Here is an 18,201-nt window from a genome sequence, read left to right as displayed (position 1 = left end):
CTGATGGCCATCATTAGTGTAGACAATGGGGAGGGAATCATGTATTTATTCTAATAAGAAGCAGGTGATAGAATGTGGTTGAGAGAGAAGAAAGAATAGAAAGAGCATATTAAATACACAGCATACCAGTTATCCTTATATAAACAAAAACACTGTTCAGAGCCCTTTATTTTCTTTGCCTATGTTCTTGAGTACTTAGACACAATGAACTAACCATGTTATACTCTTATTATCTGTGGTTATAATGCTTGGTCACACAAAGCCGTGTCTTGCCCTACTTACAGTAACGAGGAAATTGAAGCAGTCTAACTGATGTATAGTAACTAGGAAATGGAAGAAGTAAACTGATGAATAGGCAATAAAGATGTACATATAAGAAAAATGAAATCTGTAGAAAAATGGATGGAATTTGGATTTTTTTTCTGAGTGACCTAACCCAGGCCTCAAAGGACCAAAACTATGTTCTTCTCATATGAGGAGCCTAGGTCTGTGGATGTTTGGTTTTGTATATCTAACATGGAGTAACTGTAGAAGCCAGAAAAACCTGAAATAATTAAGGGGGAGAATTTACCTTAAAGGAGGTCTTAAAGAAAGGGAATATTGAAAGTTTTAGGCTGGAAGAGAGGCAGGGGATGGGAGCTATAGGTTTGGGTTGGAAGGAAGAACTAACTGAAATAAAGAAAGTATAAAGAAACTATGTGGAAAACCAGATGTGTCCCCCAGTGCAATAGCAACTTCATTGTTTTGAGAGTACCTAACTGACCTCTGATCAGATTCAAGACCCATACCATGGGCTGCAGAAAACCCACGCCTGGTGCTGTAATCGTGGCTAATACCCTACAGCGGATGTAGTAGGCCCATAGGGGAGTGCCCTTTCTGGTGGTTAACTGAACTGCCACAGCAGCAAACTGACTTCCAAATCCCTATGCTTTCCCCCATAGAGAAAAGGGGATTTCAGCCTTAATCAGAGATACCTCTCCTTACCATGAATGGTAGTTGAATTCAGAGAACCATTGCTGCCCAAGATACACAAATAGGTGATTGTTGTAAGTCCACCCATAGTTAAGGTGTTTATACGACTCCCACTAAGGCTAAGGAAGCATTATGGAAGAGGGAATGGAAAGTATGTAAGAGCTAGGAGGTAGGGTGACGTGCTACAAAATACCTTTCGCTAGACTTGATACAATTATTGCATCATCAATTCACACCAACTGGAGTTACTAGGATTGGGTCCACAGGAGACCAGCCCTATCAGTAATCAGTCAAGGAAGAGGAAGGGGCTTACAAGGCCCCACTCTTCATCTCTCAGCTATGGGCCATTGATAGATTCTTGGAGAGGAGCAAACCACTGTCCTTAGTTTGTATCCACTGATGGGTCTACCAGGCTCCAATGAATTGTTCCAAACCCGCAGTGACACAGATGGTCATTGTTAATCTCTGGGGTCATAAAACTAAACACACAGATATGAACATGAGAGAGAGATTTGTGGGGAGAACCTAGGGTGGACAGGGACATAAGGGAGGTGAGACCTTTAGAGAGTGTTTAATAAGCATAGAGTACATGTAAGAAATTCTTTTTAATCAAAAGATCTTTTTCTTGCTCTCATCTCTGTCCTTCCTCCATCTCGACTACCCCATTCCCTCAAGTTCTCCTCCATCCTCCCCTTCAATCCTTCTCTGATGTAGGCGGGTCATCTGTTTATGTGTTACTTTCATTGGTTAATAAAGAAACTGCCTTGGCTTTTGATCGGAAAGCAGCTTAGATAGGTGGAGTAGACAGAACAGGATGTTGGGAGAAAGAAGCAGAGTCAGGCAGATGCCATGGCTCTCCTCTCCGAGATGGACGTGGGTTAGAATCTTCCCAGTAAGCCACAACCTCGTGGTGATATACAGATTATTATAAATGGGTTAATTAATATGTGAGAGTTAGCCAATAAAGGGCTGGAGACAATGGGCCAGGCAGTGTTTAAATGAGTACAGTTTCCATGTAATTATTTCGGGTAAAGCTAGCCGGGAGCTGGGCCGCAGCTAGCCGCTCCTTCTACACTTCTCTTCCCTTTACTTCCTCCCTTCTCTCCCTAACCCCATGCTCCTAATTTTATCAGGCGATTTTGTCTATGTCCCCTTCCCAGGTAGATCTAGGTATATTTTTATTAGGGTCTACCTTGTTCCTTAGTTTCTCTAGGATAATGAACCAAAGGTTCAATATCCTTTGCTTTACAGCCAGTATCCACTTATGAGTGAATACAAACCATGTTCATCTTTCTGAGTCTGGGTTACCTCACTCAAGAAGGTTTTTTCTAGTTCCATCCATTTGCCATTATGGGGCTAAAAAGAAACCTGGCACTAGAGAAATTCCCAGGAATCCAAAAAAATGACCCTAGATAAGACCCTAAGCAATAAAGAAGAGGGTTCCTGAACTGGCCTTGCCCTGTAATCAGACTGATAAATAACTTTAACATCACCATAGAACTCTCATCCAGCAACTGATGTAAATAGAGGCAGAGACCCATGGAAGAGCACTGGGCTGAGCTCCCAAGTCCAGTTGAAGAGTGGGAGGAGTGAGAATATAAACAAAGAGAAGAAAACCCACTGAAACAGTCTACCTGAGCTAATGGAAGCTCACCAACACCAGCCTGACTGAAAAGGAACAAACATAGGACCAAACCAGTCCCTCTGCATGTGATTGACAGCTGTATGGCTGGGGCAGACTGAGGGGCCACTGTCAGTGCCACTAGGTTTTATCCCTACTTCTTGTACTGGCTTTTTGGGAACCTATTCTCTTTGGAAACCTTGCTCAGCCTAGATATAGTAGGAAGGGACTTGGACCTTCGCCAAAACAATGTGCCTTACCTTCTCTGAGGAGTGGATGGGGGTGGGTAGGGGCTAGGAGGAGAGAAAGGGAAGAGGTGAGGCAGTGAGAACTGGGATTGGTATGCAAAATGAAAAAAGATAGTATGTTTCCTTTTTTAAAAAAATAAAATAAAATAATCTAAAAATGAAATTAAAGACAGACAATAAAAGAAATGGAGAATAAATGATCTTTACTAACAAAAAAAGAAGAAAATGTCAAATGATTCTACATGTAAGTTGGTTAAGGTACAAATCATTTCATATTGTCTAGCATATTATAACTGCATGAACACCCAATTTAGGCACAGGTTGTAAAAATAAAAAGTCCTATGCTTTGCGGGCCTTGAAAAAAAGAAATTGTTTTTAAAAGTTATCAGGCTGCCGTATATGACTAGGAGCACAGGCTGAATGTCGTATTTAGTGGATGTTCGTGACTCAGCTCACAGGAGGGCTCTGGGGAAAGATTATACCCCGAGGAGAAGCAATGAGCTGACCTGATGCAGTGGAAGCGACTCTGCAGATCTAGGCACACAACATTTGATCCTATGCTAAAGTTCCGGGTGCTGGAAATGTCATGTGTCATCTCCTGAGTCACTCCGGGCAAGGTAAAGAGAGGTGAATGCAGTTCTGAGATGAGATAACAGCTGGCTTAAGAGGCATTGGGGCACTGGACCAGGAGACCTGGGAGGAGCCTCAGAGAACAGTGGACTTCCAAGGACCACAGATATTCCTTCAAGGGGTGAGTAGAGTACTAAGGAAGGGCTTGTGAACTTTCCTTCCCTTTGTATCCTGGTAAATTTGACGAAGAATTCAGAAATGAAGAAGACACCCTTCTCAGACTAAATCAGTACTGTTCAGGACTGAGCTCTGGCCCATATATGTGCTGTAAGAATGGAGTTAGTCCACAGGTATGTGCAGGCTTACTGAGAAGTATTTGAAGACAGCAACCATGCGACGAGGGGAGAGCAAAGAAGCTGGTGCACAAACGTGGTTAGGATATGAATTCACAGAAGAAAATGATGTCAACACTTTTATGAAGACGGATTTTTTTTATTAAGATTCAAATAGCTGTACCCCAGGATGTTGGACACTAGCCCAGACAGAGCTGTCTTCTAGGATTGTTGCAGGAGTTTCATTGCTTCCTGAATCCAGGGAATAAAGCTTGAGATTCTGGTGAATACCTGAGGAGGTTTCTTGGTACAAAATTGATAACTGACAATACCCTGGACCACATCGTCACATACAAAAGGTCCCCCGGAATCTCCCTGTGGACATAAAAAGGAGAAGTCCCTGTAACTATCCTCTTATCACCTCCAGCCACACTCATTTCCCCATTCTTCTCTGTTCCCACTGAGGCCTGGCTTTTCAGATGGAAAGACTAAGGGCCACCATGGACCTCTGTCCTGAATGGGATGAAGGTTCATGGACTCTGTCACTCACTAACTGGAGTGTCCCTGCCTAATGTGTCCTTTCTTCAGTCTCAGTAGACTGTAGTTCTCTTATTTTCCCAAAGTGAAAGGAGAGAGGATTAAGGGAAAATGTTAGATCCTTGTAGGCTGATCCCTACATAACCCTAGACTATCAACAGTTGTACAGTGGGAGAAGACATGGCTGTGTGTCTACATTATAACTCTGTCCCTGAGCAAACATTTGAAGACAGCCGTGTCCTTACATTACCAGTAGCCTTCTTCTCTTTGGGATTCCCCACACAGAGCTGGATGGAGTTGTTGTAGTCTCTGGACATTACTTGGCATGTTTGGCTATTTTGAACTTCTAGCTTTACTTCCTGAAGTGTATTAGGTAGACTACAATTGGCCAGTCGTCCCCAGCCTGCCACTGTGCACACGTTCCCAGGCTTCACCCAGTCCTGGCTCTTTGGAAGGGCAATGGTCTTCACAGCATTATTGAGTTGAGCTTTGTGTTTCAGCTGGTCAGAAAGATGAAGAAGAGTTCATTTCCAGCTTCTCAGCAAACTTAAACCACACATAGGGTTGCCTGTACCTTCCCCACCTGCAGAGACCCCAAAGAACCATTCTATTGCCTGGGACCATAGACTAGCCACCCAGAGAGAGGACTGGAAGCATACCCTAGTAATCTCTGGTAGTACACCAAAAATAATCAGTAAAATGGTACCTTCAGTAGCATGATGTCATTGACCATTGTATCATGATTATAGTCCTTGTGACTTATGCCTTTAACAACAGGGATGCGCTGAGTGTTACTCCGTTGCTTAATATTGTGGGCACCCAACGTTACAGTTATTTCTCTTGAAAATAAAATGGATTAAGCACAACATAGGAACAATCAATCAGTCTCTAAACTGAAGGTGGAGGGCTCCGTCTAAGGCAAAGCTTGCCTGAGTCAAAGATCAAGAAAATAATGAGGAATATTGTGTTCTAGGTCTTCAGAAAACTCCCCAGCCATTCAGATCCTTCACCTACACCATCTGGTCCCATATCCCACAAGCAATTTAGGTCAAATACAATAGTGAGGTTGATCTTTGCCTTTAGTCTATGTTTAGGGACAACCCGTATCTGTTGTTATTTGGTCAGTCCCAGGCAACAAAGCCGGTTGCTTCTGCTTACCTTCCATTACAGTGAGCTGCTGTCATTACGATGTCTTTTTCCACCAGGAAGCCATCACATTGTTTTTGGTGTGATTCGCTTTCAGAAATCTCTAAGAATGCCATGTAGGGATGGGAGTGGGGTTTAGCTTCTGTACCCCAAAAGATTTTTCCTAGAAGAGAAAATTTGTTCTGTACCTGTGTACTCGTGGAAATGGTGCAACAAATCTGGTGGAGAAGAGAGCCTTTTGTAGCATCTGCCACACCTCATAAAGGGTCCCTGACTTCCAGGGGAGCAGATGGGGAAGTGGGGTGGGTATAAGAGAAAAGGAAAAGAGGAGACAGGAGAACTGGGATTAGTATGTAAAAACTCATCTAATTGATTAATTAATTAATTAATTAATTAAAATAGGAAGGGTCCCAGGCTTCTGTGGATGATCACGCAGGGCTAAAGCATGATGCTACTTTTCCACTGGTTTTCAGTTTCTTCGTGCAGTGAGGGTGGAGCCAAGACTTCTCCCTGAGTCAGATACAGCCTCAAGTACCCATCAAGGAAGAATGCAGCACACAGTGACCAGAAGATCTAAAATACAACCAATACACCAACTTCAGTTGCTCCTCTGTCCCATGCTTCACCTGGAGTCCTCCTCAATTAAGTACTGGGCTTTGCCTAGTGTTAGCATGATACACTAGCGGGGTAAAAACTCGGGCTGCCTTTTCTCCATTCTGATTAAGGAAGCATAGTAACCACACCATTCAGAGACAACAAGATTGTTCTATAAGCCATGAGAAAACCTCAAATTGCTGTGTCCGAAGCTCGATCCAGGTGGTAGCTCCAGGACAAAGCGGCCACTCTAGGTTTGGCCAACTAGAACTTTCAGGCGTCATTTTCACCTGTATCTTTCCAAGGGAGTGCTATGATATCTTTACAATTTCTCACTTTTATATGACTGAGATCTCACTCACCAGGTGCCATTACAAGTAGTTCACTGTGATTTCAGAATCCTCTTATCCAGTGCTGGAGCTGGACTCAGCAAAATTTGAGGTTAACTAAGTGAGAAGTAGACCTTAGACAGAGCCTGACAGAAAGACTGTGGAAACGTTAGAGGTGACACATGCCAGACTATAGGAAGGAAATGGGTGCTTACCTCCTTCAGTGCTGAGTGGAAGGACAGCCACCAGGAGGAGCAGGGGCAGAAACATCTTTCTCATAGGTCTGATCAGTTCTCAATTGTCACCTGTTGTTGCCTCACACCTTTTAAGCATTTTGTGTAGAAAGAATCATGAACGGTGGCCACGAATTTCCTGTGTGATATTTAAGATCCGAGTTCGTGCCCCATTTATGTGGTGAAGGTACAGGAAGCACTTTGGCAGTCAGTTGCTGGTGAGCGTGACCACATCCCCCACAGGAATGTTGGGCTCTGAGGAGGGAGAAAGAGCCTGCTGAGATCACATCGGGCAGAGAGGGAGCCCCCTTCTCACGTCATTGATCAGAGAACTGCACTATGATGGCTTTGTCTCTTTAATTTGTGATCAGGAAATTATCTCCTTTAAAAATAACATCTCTACATCCCATAAAACTCTCTAGGAGGAGCTCCTGTCTAACTGCTTTTTGGAGGCACGTGAGGACTTCGTCTGTTCCACGCTTGAAAGTCCTCTTTTAAAATGAAATCCTAAAGAAAAGCTGGAGCGCCTGTGAAAATCTCATGCGCTTTGACCACTGCTGTGAGGGGGGGATGCAGTGCTATGTGGTGCTGGTGACAGTGTCAGGAAGAAATGGCAGAAGACGTAGCTTTATGGAAATGAGTCCACAAGCAAATACTAAGGGTCCAGTACAGTCTAAAAGGACACTGGAGTTCTCATCTTCTTGACATTCCAAATGTTGAAATCATCTCATCAACACGGAGTTAGCGGCAGGAAAGGAGAGATGAAGAGCAGGCACAGAGTGCACTGTTTCTGCGAGTGTCTGCAGTTGCTCTTGTTCCGCACTGTCGGGCAATCTGGTCCCCAGGGAAGACCGTGATGTAGGCAAAGCTCTAGTGCTGCTCACTTCTCTGGCTCCACGAAGGAAACACCTTCTCTCTCAGTCTGTCTCCCTGAGGAACCAGTTTCTCTGTCTCTGTCTGTATCCCTGAGGAACCTGCTTCTCTCTCTCTCTGTCTGTCTCCCCTGAGGAACCAGTTTCTGTCTATCTCTCTCTGTATCCCTGAGGAATCTGCTTCTCTCTCTCTCTGTCTGTCTGTCTCCCCTGAAGAATCAGCTCTAGTGCCTCTTGCAGCTTGCATATACATGTACTTTTGAATGTAAAATTCAAGTTCATTTATTCCTAGAACACCAGAGTCCTCCTAAAATTTGAGATTGCTTTTCTAGGCAATCTTGTCATCTAATGTAGACACGAGGAGGAGCTCTGATGTAAGCTGTGTGCGCTCATGCTGACTTCATCAGTCACAGCAAAGCTGGAATCGTCAGACATATTCTCTTCATCTTCATCCTCTACCTAAGAATGTGAAAGGAATTATCATTGTATTGTTCCTCCATTAATTTACTTCAATCTTCTTCCCCTAATTTACAAATGATGAACACATTTAGTGATGTTGGAATGATTATTAAATATCTGTGTAATACGGTACTATATATCTGCTCAAACAAAATCCATCAGTTTAGACACATAAAGTACTAAAGGTGCTAGATTATAACGTTATTCTCCAGCAGCTGATTATCATTTAGATGCATCAGGCCTGCTCTGTCACAATGCTCACTTCTGATTTCTTACATCTTGATAATGCTATCTCATTTTCCTGGTAGTTAACCGACTTTTGAGCAATTGGGACAGGCTCTTGGGCTAGCGTTCTGACTCACACTTGGGGCACAGCCCTATTATCTCAGGACTTCCTGGGACCAGGTCACATTGTCAAGCAGCCACACTGTGAATGACCTATTGACCTTGTGGCCTTTCTCAGAGATGACTGCAGTTCTGACCAGGGGATGAAAAATATGTGCACAAGATTGAACACTATCTGTGGAATGATGTTTGTTTGCTGCTGTGAGGACTTCACTTATGAATGTGTAGTTGTCTGAGGACTTTGTGAGTTGAAAGAAGGGAAACAAATGGTACCCACATTTGCGTGGGATACTGCATGTAAGTGAGTGAGAAGTCCAGAAGGTAATGAGAAAGGGCCAGAATGAAATCATCAAAATAATGATGAAAATTTCTCATGTTTGATGAAAAAATCACTGAGGTCCTGTAATGAGTGCCGTGGACTCCAAGTAGGAGGAATTCAGACAAGAGTCTAGGCCATGTGAGCCCTTTCCAATTGTGTCTTTTCTCAGCCTTTCCCTTCCAGCCAAGCCTTCTCTTTAGATAGTGTCTCTGGGTCCCTGCCATCCACAACTTCTGTTTCTGTGTTATGCTCACAGATGAGCAAGGGAGACCTGGGCCCCTGCCTGGCTGTGATATCAGCTACACTCAGATCCTTCTTCCTGGGTCCAAATAGCTGAAAGCTCCAGGGAAAACGAAGCCTCATCAATACTTTATCTGAATAGGGGATGGTGACTCCCAACATCTTTAGGCAACATCTTATTCCATAGAGATTTGGTCTTCTTATATTCTCCCAGATTGTTTAAAGTCAAACAATTGCCATTGTTGCAAAGTGTAGAAAACACGTTTGATCATTTTAGCTGTTTTCCCTAGTGAAGTTCAATGGCATTGTGTAGACCCACAACAGCCTTGCACATGTATCAACAATGTTCTTCTTAGATGCTTTTCACCTTCTTGTATGGAAACAGTACAAACACCAGCATCCTGAGCATGATGCTACCTCATGCTTCATACATGGTTATTCCTTTATCTAATAACCAGACACCAAACATTATGAGATAGTTCAGGACAACATTGAGTCCCAGAAAATGGGGAAAGTGTTAAACCAGAGTGAGAGCTGGGGAGGGGACAAGCTGATGACAGAAAAGTCTACCTGAATTCTGATCTGGACCACTAGGATGTCTCTTTCCAGAGGGAGTTTGCTCTCAGATTCTCCAGAGATTTTTAAGGCAGACTACAGAATTACCACAATTTTTTTTATGTTTTGGAAGGTAATTATGAGAAGCTAGTGGAGAATTTTTGTAAGTGGGACATGGATGTCAACAGATTTATCTGAAAAAAGCCTAAAGTCTTGCACCGGCCTCTGTTCTTGTTTCTAAAGAATAAACACCCCTAATTAAGGTGATATTATTGCCTGGCTTGGGTGTTTCTTTTGCTTCTAGTCTATAGAACCCACTACTGCAAGCAAAATGGTACATGCAGTTGACATATTTGTTACATTGTTTCCAGGAACCTCACTCAAAGTCTTGAGTGGCTCGCTGAGTCTGAGGATTGTGTTCTCCTCACTGGTTTAGTTTTCTTTCTAATGTCGAGCTGACTCAGATTGAGAGTGTGATAGGAGATCCCATCTTAAGGTGAGTTCCCACAGGAGAGGATCCTGGGACATGAATGGACTTCCAAGCACACGAAGATGCAGATGGAGAACTGGAGAGGAAGAGTTTGTTGTGGGGAAGACAGAGTGGTACTGAAAGGATGCTGACTCTGACCACTGTCCTACAGTAAGCACTCCGAGTCTGCATACTGGGACTTTCTCCTTGCAGTTCCACAGACAGGACAGAAGAGGGCCAAGGAGTCTTTGTGAACTGATGCTCTTCAGAGCAAGGTGTGCTGTAAAGAAACTCATGGACACTGTTTGATTTGATGCTGAGAATCTTCTGGGGGGAATTCTTTGGTCCAGAGATGAGAAATAACATGTACTAGATATTCATTCAATTAAAAAGTCACATCAACACAGGAACCTTGCAGAAACATGTTATCCACTACCACTATTTGGGGGGAGGGGCTAACAGATGTCTGTAGTCCCCAGGGAGGTAGGTTTCAAGTAAGTGGAAAGAAAGGAATAGGTCAATTGGTTTCACATCAGACATCCTCTCCAGATACATATTCAAGCAAAGGAAGCTTCATGAAAAGTATTTAAATGGAGGAGTATCAGCTAAGAATGTAGACCAAGAATCAACTGTATTTCTGAATTAACTTAATAGGATGCATTGTGGTCACTTCCTTTCTGAGTCATCCATTTTCATGGAGGTGGGTGTATATTGGAACCTTTAACATTTTTTCACTAGCCATGAATATTTTCATGAAATGAAAGGAAAGCCATTGCAAATATTTCATACTCAGTCCTCTCAGATTAGATGGTGTAAGGTATATATCTTGATTCCCTTTTTCCCTTTAACCCTTACAGGCATCTCCACAATTTGAATGTTCTTAGGTGTGGTGGAGTGGACTCCAAGAGACAAATAACTGGCAAATAAGGACAATCCTGTAGGTTCCATGTGATGGGAAGTACTGGACAGCTGGGAACTGAGGCTTGGGAATCAAATAGGCTTCTGCTGCTGCTGCCGCCTCAGAGTTGAATCCTCAGTACCACGTGCTCAAAGCTTTTTGGATGAGAATATACCAGGGAACGTCTGTAAAAAAATGAATGTGAAGTTTGGCCGGAATTCATTTTTTCAAGTTTAATAATTTATTGATTGATGATCTTACATCTGGATCATACTTTCTACTCCTTCCTCTCCTTCTAGTCCCTCCCCCACCTCCTCTCTGCACCCATTCCCACTCTTCTGCATCTATTCAGAAAAGATCAGGTCTCCCATGGATATCTATGAAACATGGTATATCAGTTTGCAGTAAGACTAAGCATTTTGCCGTGCCCAAAGGCTAGGCAAGGCAACGCAGTATAAGAAATAGGTTCCCAAAGTCAGTACAAGATTCAGAGACAGTCTCTGTTCCTGCTGTTGGGAGTCCCACAAGAGGACCAAGCTCCACAACTGTAACATATATGCAGAGTATCTAGGTCAGTCCCGTGCAAGCTACCTGGTTGCCTGTTCAGTCTCTGTGAGCCCCTATGAGTCCAGGTTAGTTAACTGTGTGAGCCCTCCTCTGATCTAGGCGCCATACCAAATTCCTCTAGAAACCCCTTGATCCAGGCCCACACAGTTCAAGTCTTCCATGCTATTACTAGTAATGCCCATTAAACACTGCTTTCCTAACGCAAAGTACCAAAGCCCAGACTTCTCCAAACAAAAGCATAATCAAGTGTATGAGAATGATACCCTACTCTTGGTACTGAATTCTGTCTTAGTTAGGGTTTCTACTGCTGTGAAGAAACACCATGACCCCAGAAACTTATATAAAGAAAAATAATTAATTTGGATAGCTTATAGTTAATGAGGTTTAGTCTATTATCATCATGGTAGAAAACATGGTGGTTTGCAGGCAGGCATGGTGCTATAGCTAGAGAAGGATCAAGATTTCTACATCCTAATCCAAAGGCAACAAGAAGTGAACTATCTGTCACACTGAACATAGCTAGAGCAAAGGAGAACTCAAAGACAACCCTCAAAGTGAAATGCTTCCTTTAACAAGACCACTTCTCCTAATAATGCCACTCCCTATGAACGTATGGAGGCCAATTACACTCCACCAATCACAAATAGAAAAACATAGGTAGTAAAGGAGGTGAATATTAAAGTAGGAAGTTATAGAGTGGAAATTAAGCAGGGGATAGGAGCTGTAAGTTTGTCTGGAGGGAAGAGTTAACTGAGATAAAGGAAGTACAAAGAAACCATTGGAAAACCAGATGTGTCCACCTATCCAATAGCAGCTTCACTGTTTTGAGCATAGCCAACTGTCCCCTGATAAGATTCAAGACCCACACCATGGGCTGCAGGGGACCCAGGCCTGGTGCTATAAGGCTAGGTAGAAACCTAGAGGGGGCAGTGGGCTCATGCAGGGGTGAATTTCTGATGGTTCACTAAACCAACACAGCCACAAACTGCCTTCTAAATACCTATGCTTTCCCCATAGACAAAAGAAGATCCTAGCCTTAATCAGAGACTCCTCTTCTTACCATGAATGGTGGTGAATGTAGAGAATCATGACTGCTTAATATGTACAAAAACGTGGTGGTTGTGAGCCCATCTGTAGTTCAGTAACTTATAACACTGCCTGTAAGACTCAGGAAATATTATGGAAGAGGGCATGGGAAATATATAAGACCCGGAAGATAGAGTGATGGATTCCAAAATTCCTTTCTCTAGACTTGATGCAATTATTGCCATCATCAGTTAACACCAACTGTAGTTACCAGCTCTGTACCCACATAAGACTAGCCCTATCAACAATCAGTCAAGGAAGGAGGAGGGGTTTGCAGGGCCCCACTCTTTACCTGTGAACTATTGGCTATTGATAGATTCTGGGAGAGGAAGAAATCATGGTCTTTAGTGAGTATCCATTACCAGGCTTCGACAGAGAGATCCAAAAGCACAATGACACAGTTGCTCTTTGTTAATCTCAGAGGTCATTAAACTAAACACGTAGGAATGAACGTGAGAGAGAAATTTGTGAGAAGAGTTTAAGGTGTACAAGAATTTTGGGGAGATGAGAGGTTTTCAGAATGTTCAATAAGCTGAGAATACATACATGTGAGAAATTGTTTTTAAAAACGTTATCAGGCTGCCATCTATGACTAGTTGTACAAGCTGAATGTAACAGTAGTTACTCAGGGGATGCTCGTGTCAGCTGACACCAGCGTTCTGGAGCATGACACGTGCGCGCACACACACGCACGCACACACACACACACACACACACTCACACATATGAGAAGTGCTGAGCTCACCCTGTGGTAGTGGAAGTGACAGGTCTAGGCACAAAACATTTGATCCTACGTTAAAATTCCTGATGTTGGAGCTGTCGTGTGTCATCTACTGAGTCACTTTGGAGAAGGTAAAAAGAGATAGCTGCTGTTCTGAGATGAAATGACAGCTGACTAGAGAGGTCTTGAGGTGCTGAATCAGGAGACAGGGGAGGAGCCTTAGAGAACAGTGGACTTCCTAGGACCATAGAAATTCCTTAGAGAAAAGGGAAGAGTATAAGTTAAGGGCATTTGATTTACTATCACCCCCCATGTTGTAGTCTGTTAAATTTGAAGAAGAAATTGGAAAGAAAGAAGGCATCCTTCTTAGACAAAGTCTGTACTTGCCATGACTGACAGCGCTGGCCTATATATGTGAGAAGTACTTAAAGATAATGACCATGAGGGAGGGGAGGGTGAAGAATATTGGTACACAAAATGCTTAAGATATGCATTCACAGAAAATAATGAGATCATTTGTGAAGACAGATTTCTTTATTAAGGTTTGGATAGATGTACTCCAGGATGTGGGACACTAACCCAGACACAGGGTTTATCTTCTAGGGCTGTTGAAGGAGTTTCATCTCTTTCTGAATCCAAGGAATAAAGCTTGAGATTCTGGTGAATACCTCGGGAAGTTCCCCAGTACAATGGTGTTGGCTTACAATGCCATGGACCACACTGTTACATACAAAGGGTCCCCCAGAATCTTTCTGTGAACAGAAAAATAGGAAGTCTTAGTAAATATCATTACCTCTTGCCAGACTCACTTTCTCCACAATCTTCTCCATTTGCACTAATGCCTGGTATATCATATGAAAGGTAAAGTGCCATCCATTGATTGACCTCTGTCCTGAATGTGTCCCTGCCTTGTGTATCCTTCCTTCAGTTTCACTGGGACTCTAGCTCTCCTATTCTCCCATGGTGAAAGGACATAGATTGACTGATAGAAAACGGTAGATCCTTGTAGGTTGATCCCTGCATAAACTCTAGACTAGCAGAACTCGTCCAGTGGGAGAAGACATGGCTGTGTGTCTGCATTATAGCTTTACTCCTGCACAAACAAGTGAAGATGGCCATGTCCTTACCTCAGCTGTAGCCTTCTTCTCCTTCGGATTTCCCACATAGAGCTGGATGGAGTCATTATAGTTTTTGTACATTTCTTGACACTTCTGACTTTTTTGAACTTCTAACTTCACTTCCTGAAGTGTGTTAGGTAGAGTACAATTCGCCAGTGCTCCCCAGCCTGCCACTGTGCACACCTGCCCAGGTTTCACCCAGTCCTGGCTCTTTGGAAGGGCAATGGTCTTCACATCATTACTGAGTTGAGCTTTATGTTTTAGCTGGTCAGAAAGATGAAGAAGAATAGTTCAGGTCTGGCCTCTCAGCAAGCTTAACTATGCATGGGGGTTGCCCGTACCTTCCCCACTTGCAAAGACTGCAAAGCACCATTCCACTGCCCTGCAACCAAAGAGACTAGCCTCCCACAAGGCAGGATTGATCTATCAGTAACATATGGAGTACAATAAAAATAGTCATTGAAATTGTACCTTCAGTAACATGATGTCATTGACCTTTTTTGCACGGCTATAGCCCTTATGAGTGATGGCTTTAACAACAAGGATGCGCTGAGTGTTGTTATTCCAATCCTTGATATTGTGAGCACCCAAAGTTACATTTATTTCACTTGAAAATGAAATGGATTAAGCACAACAAAGGAGCAATGAATCAGTCTCTGAAATGAAGGTGGAGGGCTCAGCCTAAAACAGAGCCTGGTTGAGTCAAATAGCAAGAAATTCATGGGGAAGATTGTGTCCTAGGTCTTCAGAAATCTCCCTAGTCATTCAAATCCTTCTCATGTTCCACAATCAGTTAAGGTCAAATAGGATAAAGTGAGGGTGGTCGTCACCTTTAGTCTATGTTTAGGGACAGCCTGTGTCTGTTTTCATTTGGTCAGTCCCAGTCCAAAATAAAACCAACTGGTTGCCTCTGCTTACCTTCCATTACATTGAGCTGCTGTAATTACGATGTCTTTTCCAACTAGGAAACCACCACATTTCCTTGGGTCTGATCCGCTTTCATAAATCTCTAAGAATGCCATGTAGGGATGGGAGTAGCGTTTGGCTTCTGTACCCCAAAAGATTTTCCCTAGAAGAGAAAATTTGTTCTGAACCTGTGTGTTCATGGAAACTGCAACAAATCTGGTGGCTAGCATAAGGGACATTATATACCAGGAAGGTTGTAGATTTGGCATGGATGGAGAAGTGAATCTTCTGTAGCATCTGTCACACACCTAAAATGGTACCTGGATTCTGTAGGTGATCATGCAGGGCTTGCAATATGACGTCACTTTTCCACTTGTTTTCAATTTCTTCTTGTAGTAATGATGGAGCCAAGACTTTTCCCTGAATCAAATTCAACCTCAAGTACCCATTAAGGAGGAATCCAGAGTACACTGTCCAAAAGATCTAGAATACATCCAGCCAACTACGGTTGCTCCTCTGTCTCATGTTAGACCAGGTTTCCTGCTCAGTGGAATACTGGGCTTTGTCTTAGGTTAGCATGATGCACAACTCAGGTAGAAAACTCTGCTTGCAATTTCTCCATTCTGATTCATCTTGCATAGTACACCACTCACACACAACAAGATTGGTGTATAAACCATGAAACCTGCTCAAACGCGCTATGCCAGAAGCTGGCAGGAGAGTTCTTAACTGTAGCATGTAGGCCGGCTTGTTGGGGCTTCTGTCCTGCCCAGTACCCCACAACCGGCAAGCCCAAAGAAAATCACACACAGGACTCCATAAGGTTATAAACTGATTGGCCCATCAGGTCAGGCTCCTTATTAGTTCTTGTAACTTACATTAATCCATTATCATTATCTATGTTAGCACATGGCTCCATACCTTTCTCAGCTGGGCAAGTTACATGTTGCCTCTTCGGTGGTCTGCGCAGGAGTGGCAGAGGAACCTTCCTCCTCCGTAGCCTTATTCTATTCTCATTGCCCCGCCTCTACTTCCTGTCTGGTTGACTCGCCTATACTGCCTGCCTGGCCAATCAGCGTTTTATTAAAATATGATTGACAGAATACAGACAATTCTCCCGCATCGCTTAATGTAGTGTGAACCTCAGCATAAGTTTGTCTTCCTAGGGCACTGAAATAGCCTTCAGCTCTTAGAAGGAAGAACACAGAGGAGTAGGGATTATAGCAAGATGGGCATAAGGGTAGGAGGATCCCATGTCAGCCTGTTTCCGTCAAACAGCAGAGCACAGGTAAAACCATGCTTTGCTGTCACTGTTAGACTGTGGGAAACTGTCATGGCTGACCTGTATGGTTTAGAAGAACAGAGACAAAGAAAAGGTGAATCCTGGAACCTGAAATAGATAAATTCTTCTAGTGTCAATCCAGATGGTATCCCTGGGATAAAGTTGCCCACTCATAGGTTAGGGCCAACTGGAACTTCCAAGACTCACTTTGAACTGTATCTTTCCAATATAGTCCTATGATATTTTTACAACTTCTCAATTTTATATCACTGAGATCTCATTTACCAGGATCCATTACAAGTAGTTCACGGTAATTTCAGAACCCTCTTTATTCTGTGCTGGAGCTGTGTTCAGCAAGTGTCCCAGATTTCCCAGATGAGCTGAGCGAGGAGACAGAGCCTGACTGGCACCCTAGGGAAGAGTCAGTGGTGACAGATACCAGACTCTAGGAGAGAAAATGGGTGCTTACCTCCTTCAGTGCTGACTGATAGGACAGCCACCAGAAGGAGCAGGAGCAGAAACATCTTCCTCAGAGGTCTGACCAGTTCTCAATTGCCACCTGTACTTGCCTCACATATTTTAAACCTTGTGTGTAGAAATAGAGTCATGGACGGTGGCCACGAATTTCCTGTGTGATATTTACAAACTAATTTATGGCCCCATCTGTGTGGTGAAGGTGCAGGAAGCACTTTGTCAGTCAGTTACTGGTGAGCATGACCACATTCCCCACAGGAATGTTGAACTCGGAGGAGGGAGGAAGAGCCTGCTGAAGCTTTCCACATCGAGCAGAGAGGGAGCCCCCTTCTCATGTCAGTGATCAGGGAATTGTAGTGTGATGCTGTTGTGCCATAAATGTGTCATTAGATAATTGTCTCCTTTAAAAATAACATCTCTACAATTCATAGGACTCTTTATGAGGGGCTTGTTTTACCCGTTTTTCAAGAGCATGAGAACTTCTGCTCCGGATTTGAAAGTACGATTCTAAGATAATACCCTAGGAAAAAGCTGGAACACCTATTAACTCCTCAAGGGCTTTGAACACTACTGTGGGCTGGGATGAAGAATAAAGCTTGGATGAAGTGCAAGTGTGATGTTGGCGACACTGTCAGGAGGGAAGAAAATGACAGAGGAGGGTAGCTTTGTGGAAATGGTTCTACAGGTGTTTACCTGTATTATTCAAGATCCCGGGCATTCTAGGAAAACACTGATGGTCTCATCTTCTTGACATTTCAAATATTGAAATCATTTTATCAACACGTAGTTGGCGGCAGGAAAGTAGAGATGAAGTGCAGACACAGAGCTCTGCTGTTTCTGCTGAGTGTCTGCAGCTGCTCTTGTTCCGCACTGTCAGGCAATCTGGTCCCCAGGGAAGACCGTGATGTAGGCAAAGTTCTAGTGCTGCTCACTTCTCTGTCTCCACGAAGTTAACACCTTCTCTCTCAGTCTGGCTCCCTGAGGAACCAGTTTCCCCATCTCTGTCTGTATCCCTGAGGAACCTGCTTCTCTCTCTCTGTCTGTCTCCCCCGAGGAATCAGCTCTAGTGCCTCTTGCAGCTTGCATATACATGTACTTTTGAATGAAAATTCGAGTGCATTTCTTCCTAGAACACCAGAGTCCTCCTGACATTTGAGGTTGCTTCTCTAGGCAATCTTGTCATCTAGTATGGACACGAGGAGGAGCTCTGATGTAAGCAGTGTGCGCTCATGCTGACTTTTCATCAGTCACAGCAAAGCTGGAATCGTCAGACATATTCTCTTCATCTTCGTCCTCTCCCTAAGGAAT

The 18,201-nt window shown here is 43.4% G+C and overlaps 2 protein-coding genes across 4 annotated transcripts; both read right to left on the bottom strand.

Annotated features, from left to right (window-relative positions):
- Positions 1-3,882: 3,882 nt before the first annotated feature.
- On the bottom strand, positions 3,883-6,716 carry LOC146892258 (mast cell protease 8-like). Of its 3 annotated transcripts, none has more exons than XM_087912007.1 (5): positions 6,565-6,716; positions 5,439-5,589; positions 4,987-5,119; positions 4,526-4,780; positions 3,883-4,118 (listed from the first exon to the last, which is right to left on the bottom strand). In XM_087912007.1, the coding sequence occupies exons 1-5, from the start codon at positions 6,626-6,628 to the stop codon at positions 3,966-3,968; spliced, it is 756 nt and encodes a 251-aa protein (XP_087768133.1). In that variant the 5' UTR covers positions 6,629-6,716; the 3' UTR covers positions 3,883-3,965. The 3 variants fall into 3 exon arrangements, with proteins under 3 accessions (XP_087768133.1, XP_087768135.1, XP_087768134.1); XM_087912009.1 differs by having other exon boundaries at positions 4,531-4,780; XM_087912008.1 differs by lacking the exon at positions 6,565-6,716 and adding an exon at positions 5,962-5,983.
- Positions 6,717-13,628: 6,912 nt separating this feature from the next.
- LOC148120138 (mast cell protease 8-like) lies at positions 13,629-17,018 on the bottom strand. Its single transcript, XM_087895876.1, has 5 exons — positions 16,889-17,018; positions 15,150-15,300; positions 14,703-14,838; positions 14,241-14,495; positions 13,629-13,865 (listed from the first exon to the last, which is right to left on the bottom strand). The coding sequence occupies exons 1-5, from the start codon at positions 16,941-16,943 to the stop codon at positions 13,713-13,715; spliced, it is 750 nt and encodes a 249-aa protein (XP_087752002.1). The 5' UTR covers positions 16,944-17,018; the 3' UTR covers positions 13,629-13,712.
- Between the last annotated feature and the right edge of the window lie 1,183 nt (positions 17,019-18,201).

The sequence above is a fragment of the Myodes glareolus genome, chromosome 12, assembly GCF_982192425.1.
Source record: "Myodes glareolus chromosome 12, mMyoGla1.1, whole genome shotgun sequence".
In the NCBI taxonomy this organism is placed as follows: domain Eukaryota; kingdom Metazoa; phylum Chordata; class Mammalia; order Rodentia; family Cricetidae; genus Myodes; species Myodes glareolus.
The sequence above is the reverse complement of the archived record's forward strand: the minus strand, read 5'-3'. Positions and strand labels throughout refer to the sequence as shown.